The 17,219-nt window shown below is 37.8% G+C and overlaps 1 protein-coding gene across 1 annotated transcript in view; it reads left to right on the forward strand.

Moving 5' to 3' along the window:
* The window catches only part of LOC122632978 (discoidin domain-containing receptor tyrosine kinase B-like), a 93,629-nt gene that overhangs the window by 70,687 nt on the left and 5,723 nt on the right, over positions 1-17,219 (forward strand). The window contains exons 8-16 of the mRNA XM_043820328.1: positions 76-283; positions 5,654-5,996; positions 6,265-6,455; positions 6,654-6,844; positions 8,154-8,276; positions 9,510-9,619; positions 13,060-13,260; positions 13,384-13,476; positions 17,005-17,146. Coding sequence (XP_043676263.1) covers positions 76-283; positions 5,654-5,996; positions 6,265-6,455; positions 6,654-6,844; positions 8,154-8,276; positions 9,510-9,619; positions 13,060-13,260; positions 13,384-13,476; positions 17,005-17,146 — 1,602 coding nt within the window. The remainder of the gene's footprint in view (positions 1-75; positions 284-5,653; positions 5,997-6,264; positions 6,456-6,653; positions 6,845-8,153; positions 8,277-9,509; positions 9,620-13,059; positions 13,261-13,383; positions 13,477-17,004; positions 17,147-17,219) is intronic.

Consider the following 17,219-nt stretch of genomic DNA (forward strand, 5'->3'; position numbering starts at 1 on the left):
GGAAATATATCGAGATTCGAGTGTATTGATTTTTTTTCATCTCTGTACCTCGGCCATTCTCTTTTTTAATCGCAGATCTTCTCGCAAGTCGACATACTCTTCAGTATAGGCGGGAGATACTACAACGGTGAGCCGATTACCTACACCTACATGGAGGACAAAATATTTGAAACGTCTCGTAACGTCACCATCAAGCTTCACCATCGTATTGGCAAGTACGTGAAATTGAGACTCCATTTTTCCGCCAGATGGATCATGATCAGCGAAGTGATTTTCGATTCTGGTAAGTCCTCTTTTCTGTATTTTTATATCGACGAAAAAAAAGGTGTTCTACTCTCTTCGATTTCTCACCGATTCTGTCATTGCATGCATATGTATATACGTACATTACATACATAGAAAAAAAATACAATGTAAACGATGATACGAATCCAACGTTATCGTTGCCATGCTTTTGATCGGAAGCTAGAAAAATCTCTGTTCGTGACGCGAAATCGTTTGACTGGCATGGACTTTACTCAAAACGAGAAAGAGAAATATATATATATATATATATATATATATATATATATATATATATATGCACATATGTATGTATATAGAGAGATATGCATACATATATATTTTCTTTTTCCTGTTTTTTTTTTATTTTTTTATTTTTTTCTTTCTGAAAGCCTGGGAATTTCATTTCAATTCAGCAGGAACAGATCGTATTCGTATCCCTCTTTATAATCCATCCCTTTTGGATCGATGCTCGTTCAAGAACTTTCCAACTGTCAATCGATAAAAAATATAACTTCGATAGCGATTTCAATCGATACACCCAGTAATTGTGGATCGGTTGTAAATACGTTTGTCCTATTTCAGTTAAATCCGAAGATATGTCGCGTATATATTTTATAAAATTGATCAGACTCGTCAGAATTTTTTCTTCCCGTGTCAATTTCGTTTCTTTTATCCTCAACAATACCTCGTTTCATTTCTCTTTTCGGAATCGCAAATCACTCACAATTCGATTTAATGCACACTCCAGGAACTTCTTCCTTTCCATGTTTCTCCTTCCTTACGTTTTCCCGATCGTTTCCTGGAAGAGATATAACGGACTGCTAGCATTATACGTGAGTACGATTCTTTATCAAGAAAGATATAAAATCGTGAAGTACGTCTTTGAAATTCCTTCCGTTATTTCTTCTCTCTGTCTGTCCCTCTGTCTCTCTGTTTCACTGAAAGTAAATTCCATCTGATTTAACGTAGTTCCGTCAGGAAATTGCATCTTACAAAGAGCTTATCGGTGTTTATCGAGGCACCCAGTTCTTCCAATATGGATGTGAAAGCAAGATGATTTATAATCGCGGATATACCGAAGAGAACTGCCGTGCTAGAAGAGATGCATTGTCTCGAATGTTTCAGAAACAATTTATCATAAACGTGGGATCGTTCTTCGTAAAATATCCTAGCAATTGAATTAGTTCGAATTCAATCGATTTTGTTACCTTACGCAATAAACTTATCAAAGGATAAGAAAATACAGAAGCGACTAATCGATTGTATGTGTAATTGAGGCACATTTCAATGTTTCATATAATAGATGCTTCATAAAACAATTTCAAATAAAACGGTTTTAATATTACTTAATATATTACTTGATATAAAGACACTGAGAAGAAGAGAATTAGAAAGTGAGCTACGATCAAGGTACTTAAAATGCATCTAGGAATTAATGAAGTCACGCACACATACAGACACAAAAATACAAAAGGTAAGTCCGAATCGGTAGACTTCGAGGAGAATAATAACCCTTAGGCTGCACACAAAGAACTCTCGAAAGAGCTTTCGTACAGTCGAATGAGAATCGTCGAACGATTCCGACTAAGTGAGCTTTAAGGAATCGTTCCGATTAATGCCGACTCATGGTTAAAACACATTCATATTCGCGTTACTCGTTCATACAAGCACGTACAGCAAAAAGATAGCAGAGTACTTCTGTGAAATATATAGAATACTTTGAGACGACATAGCCAACGAGAAGAAAAGAGGAATAAGAGTACCAAACGAGTCAAGTGAGTGAACTTCATGCTGTGGTGGCTTGCTAATAACGCTCTAACTCCACTTTTGTTACCTTTTTCTACTTCTCAAAAAACTCCTCGTCGCGAGACACTCTCTTCATATCAAATGTAATGTTGAAACTCAACATGGAATTGACACGCCATTAAGCATCAACAATGCATTATATGATGATCTGATAAATAAAAATCTGATAAATGAAGTATGACTATTACTCTTGACTAATTATAAGTTTATTTAAAACAGTGGATTAAAAATTGAGAAACAAACAAGAGAGAAAGAAAACACTATAGACAGTCTAAAGAGGATTGTTGTTAATGGCATACCATGCTGGCTTACTTTATCCCAACGACTTTTCCTACTCTTTACCCTTCTATATGATCGCCATCAACCCTTTTCTCCAAACATCCTTTGCAATACTCCCCTATTCTCTCAGTCCATACAGATAATTTCATAGGGATCTCTTTCGCGCGTTACGCGTGAAATTCATGATCGAACAACCACCCTCCGTTCGTTTCAACCAATGATATTGTGGTGAGGAAGGGTAAGACGGGGGGTTGATGGAGTAGAAAAATGAAGCAACAGACGTCGAAGAAAAATGAGTCGCGCTTTAACGACATACCCTACAAATATGACCGTCCTCTGTAACCGATGTCTGTAAATAATGAACGAAGGGAGTTGAAGGGTGAAAAAGAAGAGGGGTAGAAGACAGGGAGGTTGAAATTCCTTTCGCGTCGAGAAACGAGTCGATGTGCATCGCAGAAAGTCCAGTGAACAATCCGGCATCGAGATTATAGAAAAAAAAAAAAAAAAAAAAAGAAACAAGCCGGATGGCGAGGAAACTCGGAAACTTAGGAATTCGATGAATATTTCTGTCCTTATTACCAACATTTTTTAAATAAATTTCATGGGTGAAGGAAATAGCGGAACATTGATATCGACTACGGTCGAATTCCATGGGAAGCAGATAGAATTTTTGTAAGATAAATTAAAATTGTATAATCTTTATTCGTTATTTCATAGACATATTATATTTCAATTAAAAAGAGTTCCCAATAGTACTGGAATTCCATTCGTGTCATACATGACTCCCGAGGACACTAAAATGTCTTTTTTTCCCTTTTGAAAAGATATCCTCTATTCTCCCTCGACCAAGTATATTCATGAAATAGGAAATATTTTCTACTCTCTGTCCCTTCACAAATCGTCTTGTATCACGCAAAAATATTTCACCGTTGGGAATGGCTCTTTCTGTTCTTTAAATATTCAAGATATCGTGTCCAAGTGACGTTTAGCAGAGAAGATCACATATTATTCCGTGAATTCCGCGGATTCTCTGTCGGAATCGTAGGATTTCGCTTGGATGATCCTTCAGAACGGAGGAAAAACAGGTCACTCACGAGCAATGGTGGTTGGAGAAACAGAGAAGGGCCGGAGGGGGAGTAGGAGGAGTGGAAGGGGAGGAGGGTACTACTGCATTTCCATTCCGAGCGGTAAATCAAAGGGCTTTAAAATTGGCGAGAGCTGTGCGCGCGACACAGGCCGCGAGATCAAGGAGCGCATTAGTTGCGTTTGACGTTGAGCGTCAGCTGCACATGTATGCAACACATAAGCACGAATACGCACGCAGCTATTTTACTTTCCTACTCATAAAACTATATTCAGAGCGTCTTAGCATCGCGCGTCTTCTTTGCAAGATGATATCCTGAAGGTGGAAGAAGTAAATAAAATCCGGCATGAACGTACTCGGTGAATTCTCATTAAAAGAATTCTTAACTATTTTAAATTGGAATCTATGTCTTTTTTTTTTTACATATGCTTAACATGTGCTTCCATGAAATTATTGGAATTTAACACATCCGTGTGAACTCTTTGATCCTCGTCGGCAATCGAAAAAAAATTTTTTAAATGCAGTATACGAAATAACGAGACACCCTGTATATAAGAATACCAACACATCTTAGATAAGTAATTCATAGCTCTCGTCGTAAAGGCTCCTCGCTTAAACGCCGTTCAAGTCGTTCTCACACGCGACGAAAGGCTCGCTTACACCTTTTTCTTTTTTTCTTCGTCCTCCTCTTCTTCTTCTTCTTCTTCTTGCGCTGCTTGGATCTCCATCGGAAATGAAGAAAGGCATCCAGTTGCATCCTACGAAGTGATGATTTATAGTCCAAATAACTGTATGTGAACGCGTAATTATGTCTCCGTCGTCGTTGCTCCTACATATCCAACATTTCTACATATCCTAAGTGATTTCGTATCACGATGAAATAAAAAATCATGTTCATCTTACATGAAGCTAATAAAATGTTACTTCGAATACTAATTCGAAGAAGTGATCGAAGTCGAAGAGTTGAATTTCAAATTCTGTTAATCTTTTTTTACTACAAGCGTATTAAAAGTTGCTGCTGCAACACCTGACACCGATAGAGAAGCAAGCAATATGGCCGTTGGCAAACTCCTTTACAGTTTATATCTCCGTGTATAAAGAATGTTTAATATCGAATATCATGCGGGAGAATTACAAGAGAAAGAAAAAGAAAGAAAGTATGGTTTGGGCTTGTTCCTCGCATTACGACGAAGCAAAAGGATGATGTCGAGAAACAGGACACGTAAAAACCGATATCAAACGCGATGACAGCTTTGTTTCGCCCGGGATAATCCTGTCGGGAATTCACGGAATACCGCACGCGACCTGCCACGAAGAAAAGCCTCATTCGTTGGCTTTTCGACCTTCCTCTGCTCTCTTCTCTCATTCCTTTTCTCTTTCTCTCGTCAACTCTAGATGCATTTATGTTGCTCCTTATTTTCGTCTGCCATTTTGTTTCTTCGCCGCAAACAAAACCGACTGAAATTCAGCTGAAGACAATGTTTTCGGTAAAAAGGATTACAATTATTATAGAATTATTTCATAATGGCTGCTGGAATTAATTTCAGAATTGACAAAATAATATCGTCCCTTTGAATTTTAACGAGAAAATAATTTTACAATGTTTGGAAAATATACGCTAGGTCAATATTACTACGTCACTTTGCTATTTCGTTATCGGCTCTCTTGGTTTATCGATGATGCGTCAGATCACAAATAGGTTGATTTTACGCTTCACGTGCACGTAGAAAAAAGCTTTCGCGGAATAAGATGCCGTCCAGCATTAATAGCTCGCACGATGTTTCTTTTTTTACTTTTTTCCTTTTTATCACTTGCTATCCTCGTCCGATGCTTATCTTTCAAAGGGACATCCTCGTGCGCGCCTCACGCACGATTACTTCGCTTTGAAGGACGCAAAAGAAAGAATCTCGAATAGGAAACTGCACTTTTTTTCGTGTCGCCACGAGCATTCGTGCGATCATAATATGTGGACAACACGACGGTTTTTCCTCGACAAAGCCATTTGCAGTTGGTAAACATTCTATTTCTGGATAATCGTTGAAGATAATTTATAAATTTATAAAGTTATATTAAAAATCGTTTAGAAACTTAGATATATGCTTCCTATTTTGTACTCATCTTAAAACGTTGAAAATAAAATTTGTTGAAATTAATATATATAATAATATATAATAATACCTGAACAATTATTTTCTCCAGATATAGCTCATGGTAATTTCACAACGGAAGAAGCACCTACCACGGAATCACCGATCCAAAGTGATGTTTTTGTTGAAAAAAATGGATCAGGCGTTGACGGTGAACTTCCTGTGTCAACTGCGAAACACGATGATCCAACTTACATGGCAATCGTAATCGGTGTATTGATGGCAGTGATACTACTCCTTGCCGTGGCGATATTTTTGATTGTTTCAAGGCATAGACAACGCAAATGCTTTGCCAGTCCGATGACTGGAAAAGCCCCATCTCATTTGGGTTCAACCTGTGCCACCGTTGAAAAAGGAGCAGCGTTGATGGCTTATACTTTGGAAGACGACGAAAGGTATATGAATACAACCGTATAAAATACCAGTATTGTTATATCGATTTCGAAAAAAAATCCTTATTAAATTTATCCCTTCAAATATTTATCTTAATCTGATCATGAAGCAACTCACAATTTCCACACAAAACTTAACTAATAATCTTGTCATCAAGATGATCGACTTCTCGATATTTCTCAAAATGATCATCTTCTAAAAAGTAAAATCTGCTGCTTGTCAAGAAAGAGCTGCAATTAGTCAAAAATCGTTTCTTTTTTATCGTGCTAGATACGCCGGGGGTTCTTTACCTACCCTACCACGTGATCTGGGCAATCGTCTCCTGGATATCGCCAAGCTCGATGACTATCAGGAACCCTACCAAGCGTTGAAGTATGCTCCATACTACAGCTACAGCACCGTCGTTATGGAGATGAAAGACATGATGCTGAACAACAAGGGCACCAACATCAATCACTCAGGTATGCGCCGTTCGAACGGTACCGTGCCGATACATTCACGGACATACGCTTACACCTACTCCTAGAACATACGACTAGCTTTTGCTGATGGTACACTAACATCCACAAATACGTATCAACGTACAAAGCATTTCCCTAACCGCAATCAATACGCCATCCCCTTCTACATCCGTTCCTCCTTTGCTATATCATCTGCAGCAGTGTACGCGAACGGTGCAGTTGACACATCGTACGATTATGCGGTACCGGAACTCGGCACGGTACCACTCCTCAACCAAGAAGGAACCGGAGGATGCGTTAGAACTACTACTGTATCCAGTACGACCAGCGAGAAAGACAGTCTCTTCTCTAAAAATTCTTCGCATAGCACCAAGGCCGAGGACAAGAAGGTCAGTTTCAATTTGGATTAATCATGATCTTGTTACTTTGACCTATTGCTTATCTTTATTCCTACGCTAATAAGATCACGCGTTTCATATAACATATTTCTAATAGATTTATAGAAATTGATTACAATTTCGTACGTGATGTTATATAATTTAGAATTTTTCATTTAAATTTATCCTCCATCCATACTTCAGAAGGAAATTCAATATTTTAGTATCTATCTGAGTATACAACTGGAGTTCTTCCATTGAAAGTGCTTCGTCTGGCGGACGAGAAAAAATTGAAATTAATTATTTAAATCACTAGGTTCTGGTAAGAGATTGGAATGTTTTTGGGGTAGATTGGTTTTCGTCCCATGGGTACACTGAGGTCTACTTCGTGTCCAGAATTTCGATACAACACGAAAGCTAGTTGACTGTTCAGCTGTAAAAGTGCATAAAACATTACGAATAATAAAAAATAGAAACAAGAAATCTTCATCAAGTAGTGTTCTATATGTGATATTCCGTACGTACTCGAAATGCTATTAAAAGAATTGTGTCTGTTTCAAATTAGTTTAATATTTAAAAATAGCTACGTGAAACAATTCTTTCTATTTCAATAGATACAATAACTTCAAATTCTCATGTATTTATCGGCACGAAAACATTCACTGTCGACAAACGATTCCTTTCGCTTTGCTTCCGAATCTTTTAGATAAAGAAGCGGCGAGCTAGTAGATACGTTAGTGTGCGCTCGTAGAGTGAATGGTATTCTCGTATCGGATGTGTATAGTTTCGGATTGAGATTGATCCGAATACAATACTCCGGTTGGGACGATCCAAATCCGAAAGTGCTCATGTCTACGTCGGTACCCGTCTGTTCGTGATTGACATACGACAGTACCACTCGAAACAGTCAAAACATTTCACCCTACCACCCCCGTCGATTCTCTGCCCTTGACGCATCGGTAGCAATGCCAATCAACGTATCCTCGATTAATTCAACCTATCCCTAACTGCCCTTCTCTACACCCCGCACATTCTTTGACAAAAGCGTTTTCATTTTTTTATTTTTATTCGGTATTTTTTTTTTCCTCCAATCCCTCATACCTCGTATCAAATTCTTTAAAATCATTTTTCTCTATGTATTTGTTAGGACTCATATAATTTTCGAAACATGACAAGATAATGATACAGTAGGAGCAACGATATATCAAATAAAGCCGATCTTTCGCGAAACCATTTCGTGCTTTACCAACGTTAGCGTGATCCTCGATTGTCGATTATCAATGGCTACAGCAGTATAATAGATCGTTCTTCGTTTTTGCAGTCGCCAACACAACAGGAGGTACTGTCGGCCTTGAAAAGACGTCTCGAACAAACAAGCGTGCCGCTCTTCCCACGACATCGTCTTCGCATGCTTTCCAAACTCGCTGAAGGTGCCTTCGGGACGGTAAGTGTATTTACATTAATAATTTCTTTTGTAATTGCAATAAATGTATCGATTTAAAGGAATATTCAGTCGAAATTGCAAACGATAGCAAAATTTATAATTAGACTCAGCAGTGAACCAGCTAATGCTGTTTCTTTTAGAAAATCGTTAAAAATAAATCAATCTCTTTGACAGCTTCAAATTCGACAGGTCGTCGCCTTTGACATTCGTTTGACCATCGAACAGAACGACGATGAATGGCACAACAAAGTGATTCCAATTTATCCACAATTTACGAAATGACGGTACTTTCTATCAACTGATGATGATCAGGAAATCAATCCGTTTGTTGAGAGAGAAATGCACGAAGCAACTTCTCGAACCAAAGTCCATTCGCGTACTCGCGCGAGTGAACACGAAGCTTCAAGGCACGCAACAATACGTCGATTAACGAAGCGCAGTATTATTCTTCCTCGATACAATGCCACCTCGTCGGCCGAGACTCGTCGAGTATGATCAATTTAGAATGTGTTAGCGCGGCTAATAATTCCCTTTTGTCCTCCGCCCCTCGTGTACATCGGGTAGCGTTAATGACCGGCTAGACCGAAGTCACCGCTTTCAGCACCCTTTCAAAGTACCGCATCGTCGAGTTTGCGAAAATATATTGATCCCCAGTTGCCAATGCTTTGTCCCAAGTCGCGATAAGACCTAACAAAAAAAAAATGTTTCACCAATATATCGTTGATATAAACTCTAACGAGCATATATAAAATTATAGCGTTAATAAAAATTGTCAACTACAAAAAACGATTTTTTAACATGACCGTGATCGAAGAACGAGTATTTAACAATTTAAACGTGCAGATACAATCAGATATATCCAAAGAAGTGCTGGATGCATCAAATCCGTAGAGTCGATAGGGGTGGTTTAAAACACACGTCGACAATTTCAAAGAAATACTACCAGACGCCATCAGATTGAAAAGTCTTGAAAGAATTCAACGAACTCACGAGCATATATCACACGAAAGCATCTCTGTTTTTTTTTTCCGTTCTAACACGGCGAACGATATAAAAGCGACGACCACCGCGGCAATAATTTTAAAACGCGCGTCGAATTCGAAGCGATTCATCTCTCAGCCTCCCCTTCATATTTTTAAGTAAAACGATTTGTCTAACGAAGAAAAAGGAAATATGAGAGAGAGAGAGAGAGAGAGAGAGAAAGAGAAAAAAATAGAAATCTTTCTCCTAAAGGTATATGTTGCTGAAGCCGAAGGGATTCCTGAGTATGGAACAACGACCACCCTCGGCAAACGTTTCGTCGCCGTCAAGTTTTTATTACCGGAAGCCAGCGAGAAGGAAAAGTGAGTATACGAATACACAGACATACACATACGTGCACACATGATTATGTACACATGCAACTTTACATGGAATCTTGAAATTTGCATTCTCTCGTATTATAGCGTACGCTCGATCGAATTCTCCCTCATTTTATTCTTTTACATTCTCTTCATTTTGTTAAAACGATAAACCTAGTACTCGTTTCACTGTTACTCCACTCACGATTTTATATCAAGTTGGTAATGTGTATTGATCCGGAGAAGTACAAAGTATAGAAAAAACGAAGTACAGTTTTTTTAAAACATTCTGAACATTTATTTGATTGTCAGATCACAATGATTATTAAGTTATCAATCCAATTATTTATGAATACAATTAACAATCTAATCGATTCAATTAAATGAACCCAAGCAATATTTTCTATTGCGATATTTCTGGTCATCACATTCCTAAGACCAGATGTATTTTGATCTTTTTATATAAGTTTATATATAAGAATGTACTCAACTCATCGTTCGTCACGTCTATAAGTCATATTTAGGGTCAATAAAATAGAACCCCCTACTCTTGATGCTGGTCAAAATCTCGTTCACCTCCAAAATATTCTTGGCCAGAGGTCCTACAGTCTGGGCCACGCATCAACGGACACGTCGTCGTCCGTTTGTTCATAGAAAGGAACCCCATGGTGTGCGATCAGGAACGTTGGCAAAAAATCTACCAGATAAGCCCAGCCTCCCGAAGACGAGCCGTTCGTTCCCGCGGCTATCGTGCTTGGACATCAGAAAAAAAGCCAGTTTCGATTCGGCGAATGGAATAGATTTGCATACAATGACCAGGGAGATAGGGTGGACCGGAACTTTGGTCTCTCTCGCTGAGAGAGAAAGAGAGAGAGAGAGAGAGAGAGAGAGAGAGAGAGAAAGGGACGACCGAGACGACGGTTTCCTTCTTGGATTTCTTCGACCAAATCTCCTCACAAAATGACAAAGCTTCGTTCCTTAACCTGACTCCTTCCAACTCACCATTTCACCTCGCCATCGTTTCTTCCTTTCAATGACAATGACGAAATACCAGGAGAAGATCGACGTATAAGTCTGTCTTTGTAGTAACTTCACAGAACCTCGTGTAGTGAATCAGGACAAGAATGTGAATTTTTAATCAGCAGGATGATTTGATATTAAAGAAAATCATATTTCATAAAAGCTTTATCATTTAATCATACCACACGGTTCTCATATCACATGATATATCGAAAGGTATTTCTAAGATGTCATAAATTTTGTACTATCCGTCTTCTTATTCGTCTCTAGACTACTAATAAAATAAAATACTCTCGTAAAAAAAATCGTAGTATCTTTATATATCAAACATAAACTTTCGAAGTTGAATAGTCGCTTCATACCGACGCTTTGTCTTCGACAACTCACGCAACAAGTTTCCCACAGTTCGGTATAACGTATCGCGTCTCGTGACTCTGACCCTCTCAATTTACCCTCTCTTCGTCTCACCTCAGTTTCCTTCTCACGAAGTAGTCTCTCTCGTGGATCGAAACGATCCACCATTTCTCCCTTTCATGAGTCGGAGACAAAACCTTCCGTTTTTCATAGTATAGTACCTTTAGAGCCTAATGTAGCACCATTCGTAACCACACTCCCTGGACCGTTCTATGGTCACAAAGAATAGTTTGGTGGTTGCTCGTTTTAACCTTCCCCACCTACTCACTTTAAGAATATATATTTATATATGTATATAAATAGGGTGATTTTTAAAAAGTAAAACGATGAGATTATAAAAGAAGAATAACGTAGAGAAAGCACACACTAACAAGGGCTAACCATTCTAATGGTCATGACCTGGCAAAGGTCAGATAGATAAGGGTTGTTTTATGCGTCACGCTTCGTATCGCGTGATGCAGACTCTAGAGTATACTTACATATGTACGCATGTATGTAAATACTTTTTTTTAATTGATCGCCTCCATCTATTCTGTCATCGAGAAACCTAACTCCTCGTTCTTACTCTTTCTTTCTCCCTTTCTTTTTTCTTATCTTCCCTTAAGAAGATGAAAACGTTCGGATCGTAGAGAAAGCTGCCAAGAATCCAGATCGTTTGTCTTAATAAAATGCGAGAAAGTACGATAGACCTTCAAGATTGAACGTTGTCGTTATGTCGAATGTAAAAACGCTGGGATTGAACTTGGAAAGGGAATATTATACGATAAGATAATACCGAGAATAATGGATCAGCAAAGATTCCCTGCAAAATTCTTCTTTTAACTTTAATATTATTACGAGAAAGTACATTAATGTTTTAATATAAATTTCTATGCCAGGAGAAAATTTATATTTTTATACTTGATAATCAATCAAAATAAAATAGATTCGATAATATAAATAACGTAAGCAATATGTTTTTAATGCCATAAGATCTAACTTTGTAACACTGCATAGTGCTTGTCTGCTTGAAAATATATTTTCAGTATCCAACTTTTATTTTATGTCATATCAACTGCACAACCGATATAATAGTTTTTTGTCTTTCTTGAAACAATCGTAGACCACAACTCATACCAACGGAGTCGTAGATCTCGGCAACGCGAACAGTGAAGGTAGCAGGAGGAGAGCGGGGTAGCAACTGCAGGATTCTCGGTTTTATAGCGAATCGATAGCAGCCTTGTAGTTTTGTTAACGGCCGCATTAAGCTATCACGCGAGAGTGCCATTACCAAGTCGATCGTAAGTAAAGCCGAAGTAACGAGCCTGCGTCGAGCAACGTTCACCGTCGGTAAAGTCCATGGCCTTACTACTCTCTGTTCTCCTGCGAAAGCTTAAACTTCTCATAGAAACAACTTGAAAATCAAAATATTCTGTTCCTCATTTTTACGGTGAATCTTATCATGAAAATTGGTAATCCAAAGTGTTTAAGAATTTTAAATGTCTCCAAAAATTATCTCAAGAGCGAAGATTTTCATTTAATTCACACGACAACCTTTACCCATTCATCCGTCATTGTGATTAAATCTTCTAATTTCAACGTGTTGAACCCAATATTATTCTATAATCTTTATTGGGTTGGGTGACACCATATATCAATTAGGGCAGTTCGATCCATCAATATACGAAGTCAACACAATTTGCTTCAATCTTTTCAGACAAGTCTAGACTTCTCATAGTAATAAATTATGGAACCGGAACTCGATTACATTAAACTGCTTCGAAATGTAACCTTTCATCCGTCAATTATTCTCTTTAAATGTTAACATTCTTTTTGATATCACTCCACATATTAATACGAGTAAATGTCATCGTTATTGTATGTTTTAACATACTCAACAATTTTATTTTAACATGTGTTACGAATTTATATGATCCTTCAAATACACATTTACATATCTGTATCAACCTATCTGCCAGCTTTATTCGAATATGTCGAAAATTGCTAAGATCAATGTTTTGATCCAACAGGCTCGATTTCCAGAGAGACGTGAGGATTTTAGCGGCACTCGAGGATCGCAATATTGCTAGGGTTTTGGGTGCTTGCTGCCGCGAGGAACCCTACTGCGTTGTGATGGAATATTTGGAACATGGGGACCTCTGTCAATTCCTAAAGACGCATATCACTGCAGAGGATGCCCATTCCATGCCAATCGGTGTTAAGACGCTTAGGTAATTGAAAAATCAGTTGTATTGGAAGCATTGTATTGGAGGTACTAGAAATTCCATAACAGACTCATCTCCGATCAAGTTTCCATTAGTTCGATCTCAGTATTATGTACTTACTCCTTTCAGTTTCAACTGTCTCATCTATATGGCAGCGCAAATCGCATCGGGCATGCGGTATCTCGAGAACCTCAACTTTGTGCATCGGGATTTGGCTACTAGGTGAGTACAACGAAAGTTTCTGCGAATGAATCCCTCAGCGGAGTACTCCCTTTCCCCTTCCTCTCCCTTTCTCTCTCTCTCTCTCTTTCTCTCTCTCTCTCTCTCTCTTTCTCTTCCTCACCCTCTCTTTCTCTTTCTCTCTCGTGAGGATAACAGAGGATTATGTAGACCGAACTGTCGCGTTTTATCCCGAAAACTCGTCTTTCACGGCGAACGAAGGCTTTTCCTTCTCCGCAGGGCTTTCCTAACCAAGCAACGAGACGAAAGGTCTGTCTACCGACATTGATTTCTCTTCTTCCTTTTTCTACTTCCTCCTTCTCCTTCTCTTCTTATTCTTCCACTTACGTGAGAAGCTCAAGTCGGTCACATCACTTCGTGTCACCGAAAGAATTAAATTATATCGTTTTCGAGGAGTCTGCATTTTCATAAATTCCTAAACAAACGGTGAGATACTGCCACCTGGGAAATCAACGATTCGTTGCCCCTGATTCGATGTCAACGAATCGGGAATACGCCGTGATTATACTCCTGATTATATTAATTATGCATCGTGATAGGAGCGTGCTAACTTATCCGATAGAATAAATTGTGTTTTAATCAAGAACCCCGTTATTGTGTTTTCTACGTTAGGACAACGTTCGCTGAAAGTAATCTACGTTATGCAGGTTAAATATTAATCATAACGTCCTTTCGAAATCTACATTATTAATAAGTAAATTTGTTTTAATACATAGTTATTATTTTGGATTTCAATATTTTGATTTAAAAATACCGTGATAATATTATGGTTACATTATTTTTGATGAACTCGACGATATAAGCTTTTACCGAATAATCTTCTAATAAACAACAACTCTGAAATTACTGTACTATGCAGAAAATCATCAGTATGTATGCATGTAAATTATATTTACATGTCGCATGCGCTATTCGAAACTTGGTAACGATTAAGATGAAACAATGCGGTTACTTTGGCTAATTTTCCTATGTGTCGCGAAATTCTGCTTACGAGAAGTTGTAACTCATTACAGTAACGGCATCGTTACGTGACACATGAAAGTGTGAGATTTTAGGGTTGTTCGCGTATTGCTAGTAAACGGAGGTACGTGTCTACCTTTTGAAAGTTTACCCTCTATGGCAACGCAAAATTAGTTTCCTTTTATAGGAATCTCGATTGAATGATTTTCAGTTTAAAAGCAGAAATGTTACGAAACATCATTGAAATTTGGATTTACATGTCAACGTTGAATAAGTTTTAATGAATAGCTATTTGAACAACTTAGTTGTCTATTTTCTTTTATATTTTATCTATATACATAAAAGATGATAAAATTACAGACTATCGTGTGATGAATCAAATCAAATCACAAATGATACACACGAATTCATTAGCATGAATAACGCAAATTTTATCAACGTTATTGTCTCGATGTTTTGTTATTATTACTTGCAGCTATAGCAGAACAAAACTATCGATATCGATAAGTTTATACATTGTTAGTAGTGTGAGTCATGAACAATAGCTGTGGAAGAGCGGGATATCGGTAGCGAAAGATATCAGTTAGTTAAGCTTGCCAGATAATAGGGTAGGATAACAGAGAGTTTCCTGTACTTACGTTATAAACACAGGAACATGTATTTTCTTTTGAAAGATAGTTTCTATACACAACTCCAGTATCGTATTGTCTTTTTACCGAAATAGTATTCCTTTATATTATTAACTTCAGAACGACAAGAAATTTAACGATCAATTTTATACAGTAACCTCGAAAATAATATCTAAGCGTTATTAATCTTGCAAAATCTTATAGTACATATTGCATTTATTTACTAACCAAGAGTATAGTATTACCTCAAAATATGTTCAACTAGGTCGATACAAGTATCTTCTCTTCGTTATAATGAATCAAGATAAAAAGAAAGAGAAGTGAGACTAAAGTGAGATATTTCAAAAAATGAATATCCTCCGTAATAATCCAGGAGTATTCGCGTAGATCGCTGGTATTCGTTCGTGTACGATCGCGGATGATCAGCCAAGGCAGAGACTCTCACGTACCTATCTCGTACGTTCCTGTTATTGAAATGCTGTGGCCTATCTCCACGAATCGATAGAACGTTTAGATGCATACACGCGGCTACGCATCAATAAAGGTCTCCACATATACGCTAGAGATGCATGGATATGTGACTGTAGTGGTGATACGTACACATGCACAAGAAGCACATGATGCTCTCTCACAACGGCTGGTACCTAGTTTCCTGTGAAGCAGTGTCTCTCAAACGGCCCCTCGTAAATCTTAATGGAATACCACGAGACGCTTCCTGGAGCCGCTTTCACGACGATATTACGGCTTTGTGAACACTCCTGAGGATGTTTCTGCATCTTTCCTCTTCTCTTCCTCTCTCCTAGAGACCTATGTCTCGTTTGATGTGACATCTAAATTGCTTGAGTTTATAGGATAAAACGAATGTCTGTCAATGATAAATCTAACTTATCATTTATATTCTCATCGAATAAAGATTATTTCTTTAATAGTAAAATAGGAATGTAGAGTACAATGAATGCAAGGGTTTGATTTCAATAAAACAGTATTATGTGATATTATGCTGATTCCATGTGTTCCTAATATACCCGTTCCATAGAAGAGCGAATAGATATTTGCTTCTCCCTTCTCTCAGTTCTACAAGTAGTCAACAGTCAGGTATCTATCTAATATAACTATCACATAACACAGCAAGTACCTCTCTGCTCAACTTCGGAAGAGCATCTCTCGCAGTTCTCATGAACCACTTGTTCATTATGCAATCATACCAGCATTTGTAGTCAGATAACAGGCCTCTACTGACAAAACAGCTGTTATATGTACACGTGTATGCATATAAATAATAACCAAGAGATTTATTACTCTGCATGATAAATTACTCAATGAAATATGCGCAAGGGTTGCTACTTAATAAAAATTTTAATACGTTTCTGGATTAATCTTATCATTCCTGTGTCCTGTGAAGCTATCTACGATCGTTGACAAACACGAGCCACGAGTCGTGGACAACTATCAGAAGCGAACCAGCCAATCGCAATGATCGATAAAGCGCAGCTAATTACCCGGACGTTCTGCCTCTAAATTGGTGCTTTGTTCTACCGAAATTAATCGATTCCCTCCATTCAATAACCGTTGGATGCTCGGCTATCGTTCGCTCGGTCATTTGTCCAGCTACGAGTACGTTGCTTGTGTTCGTCTCTTAACTATCTCTAAATAGATTTCAATGGAGCTTGAAATTGATTTTGTATATAAATATAATATAATATACCTATATACAGACGTACCATTCCGTTCGATTTTTGTGCTGTAACTTTTATTTTCGATTTAAGTTAGAACCGAGTTAAATCGTATTGATTAATCTCCGTCTGAAAGATGATCATTCCTTATCCTTAGAAATCCATTTTTGAATTTGTATCTTCTCCGTCTAGCGTAAGCAAATTTTATCTAAACTATAGTACCCTAACTCATATGTCTTTGCCCTTAGGAATTGCTTAGTTGGAAAAGCTTATCATATCAAGATCTCAGACTTTGGTACGGACAACGAACTATATGCCTGTGACTATTACAAGGTGGATGGAACTGTACCTTTGCCTGTTCGTTGGATGGCTTGGGAATCTATATTTTTAGTAAGTGACGAATTATAAATGATAGATGGAAATCGACGCAGGAAGAACATTGTTTCTTATCATGTATACACAT

The sequence above is a fragment of the Vespula pensylvanica genome, chromosome 11 (genome assembly GCF_014466175.1).
Source record: "Vespula pensylvanica isolate Volc-1 chromosome 11, ASM1446617v1, whole genome shotgun sequence".
In the NCBI taxonomy this organism is placed as follows: Eukaryota; Metazoa; Arthropoda; class Insecta; order Hymenoptera; family Vespidae; genus Vespula; species Vespula pensylvanica.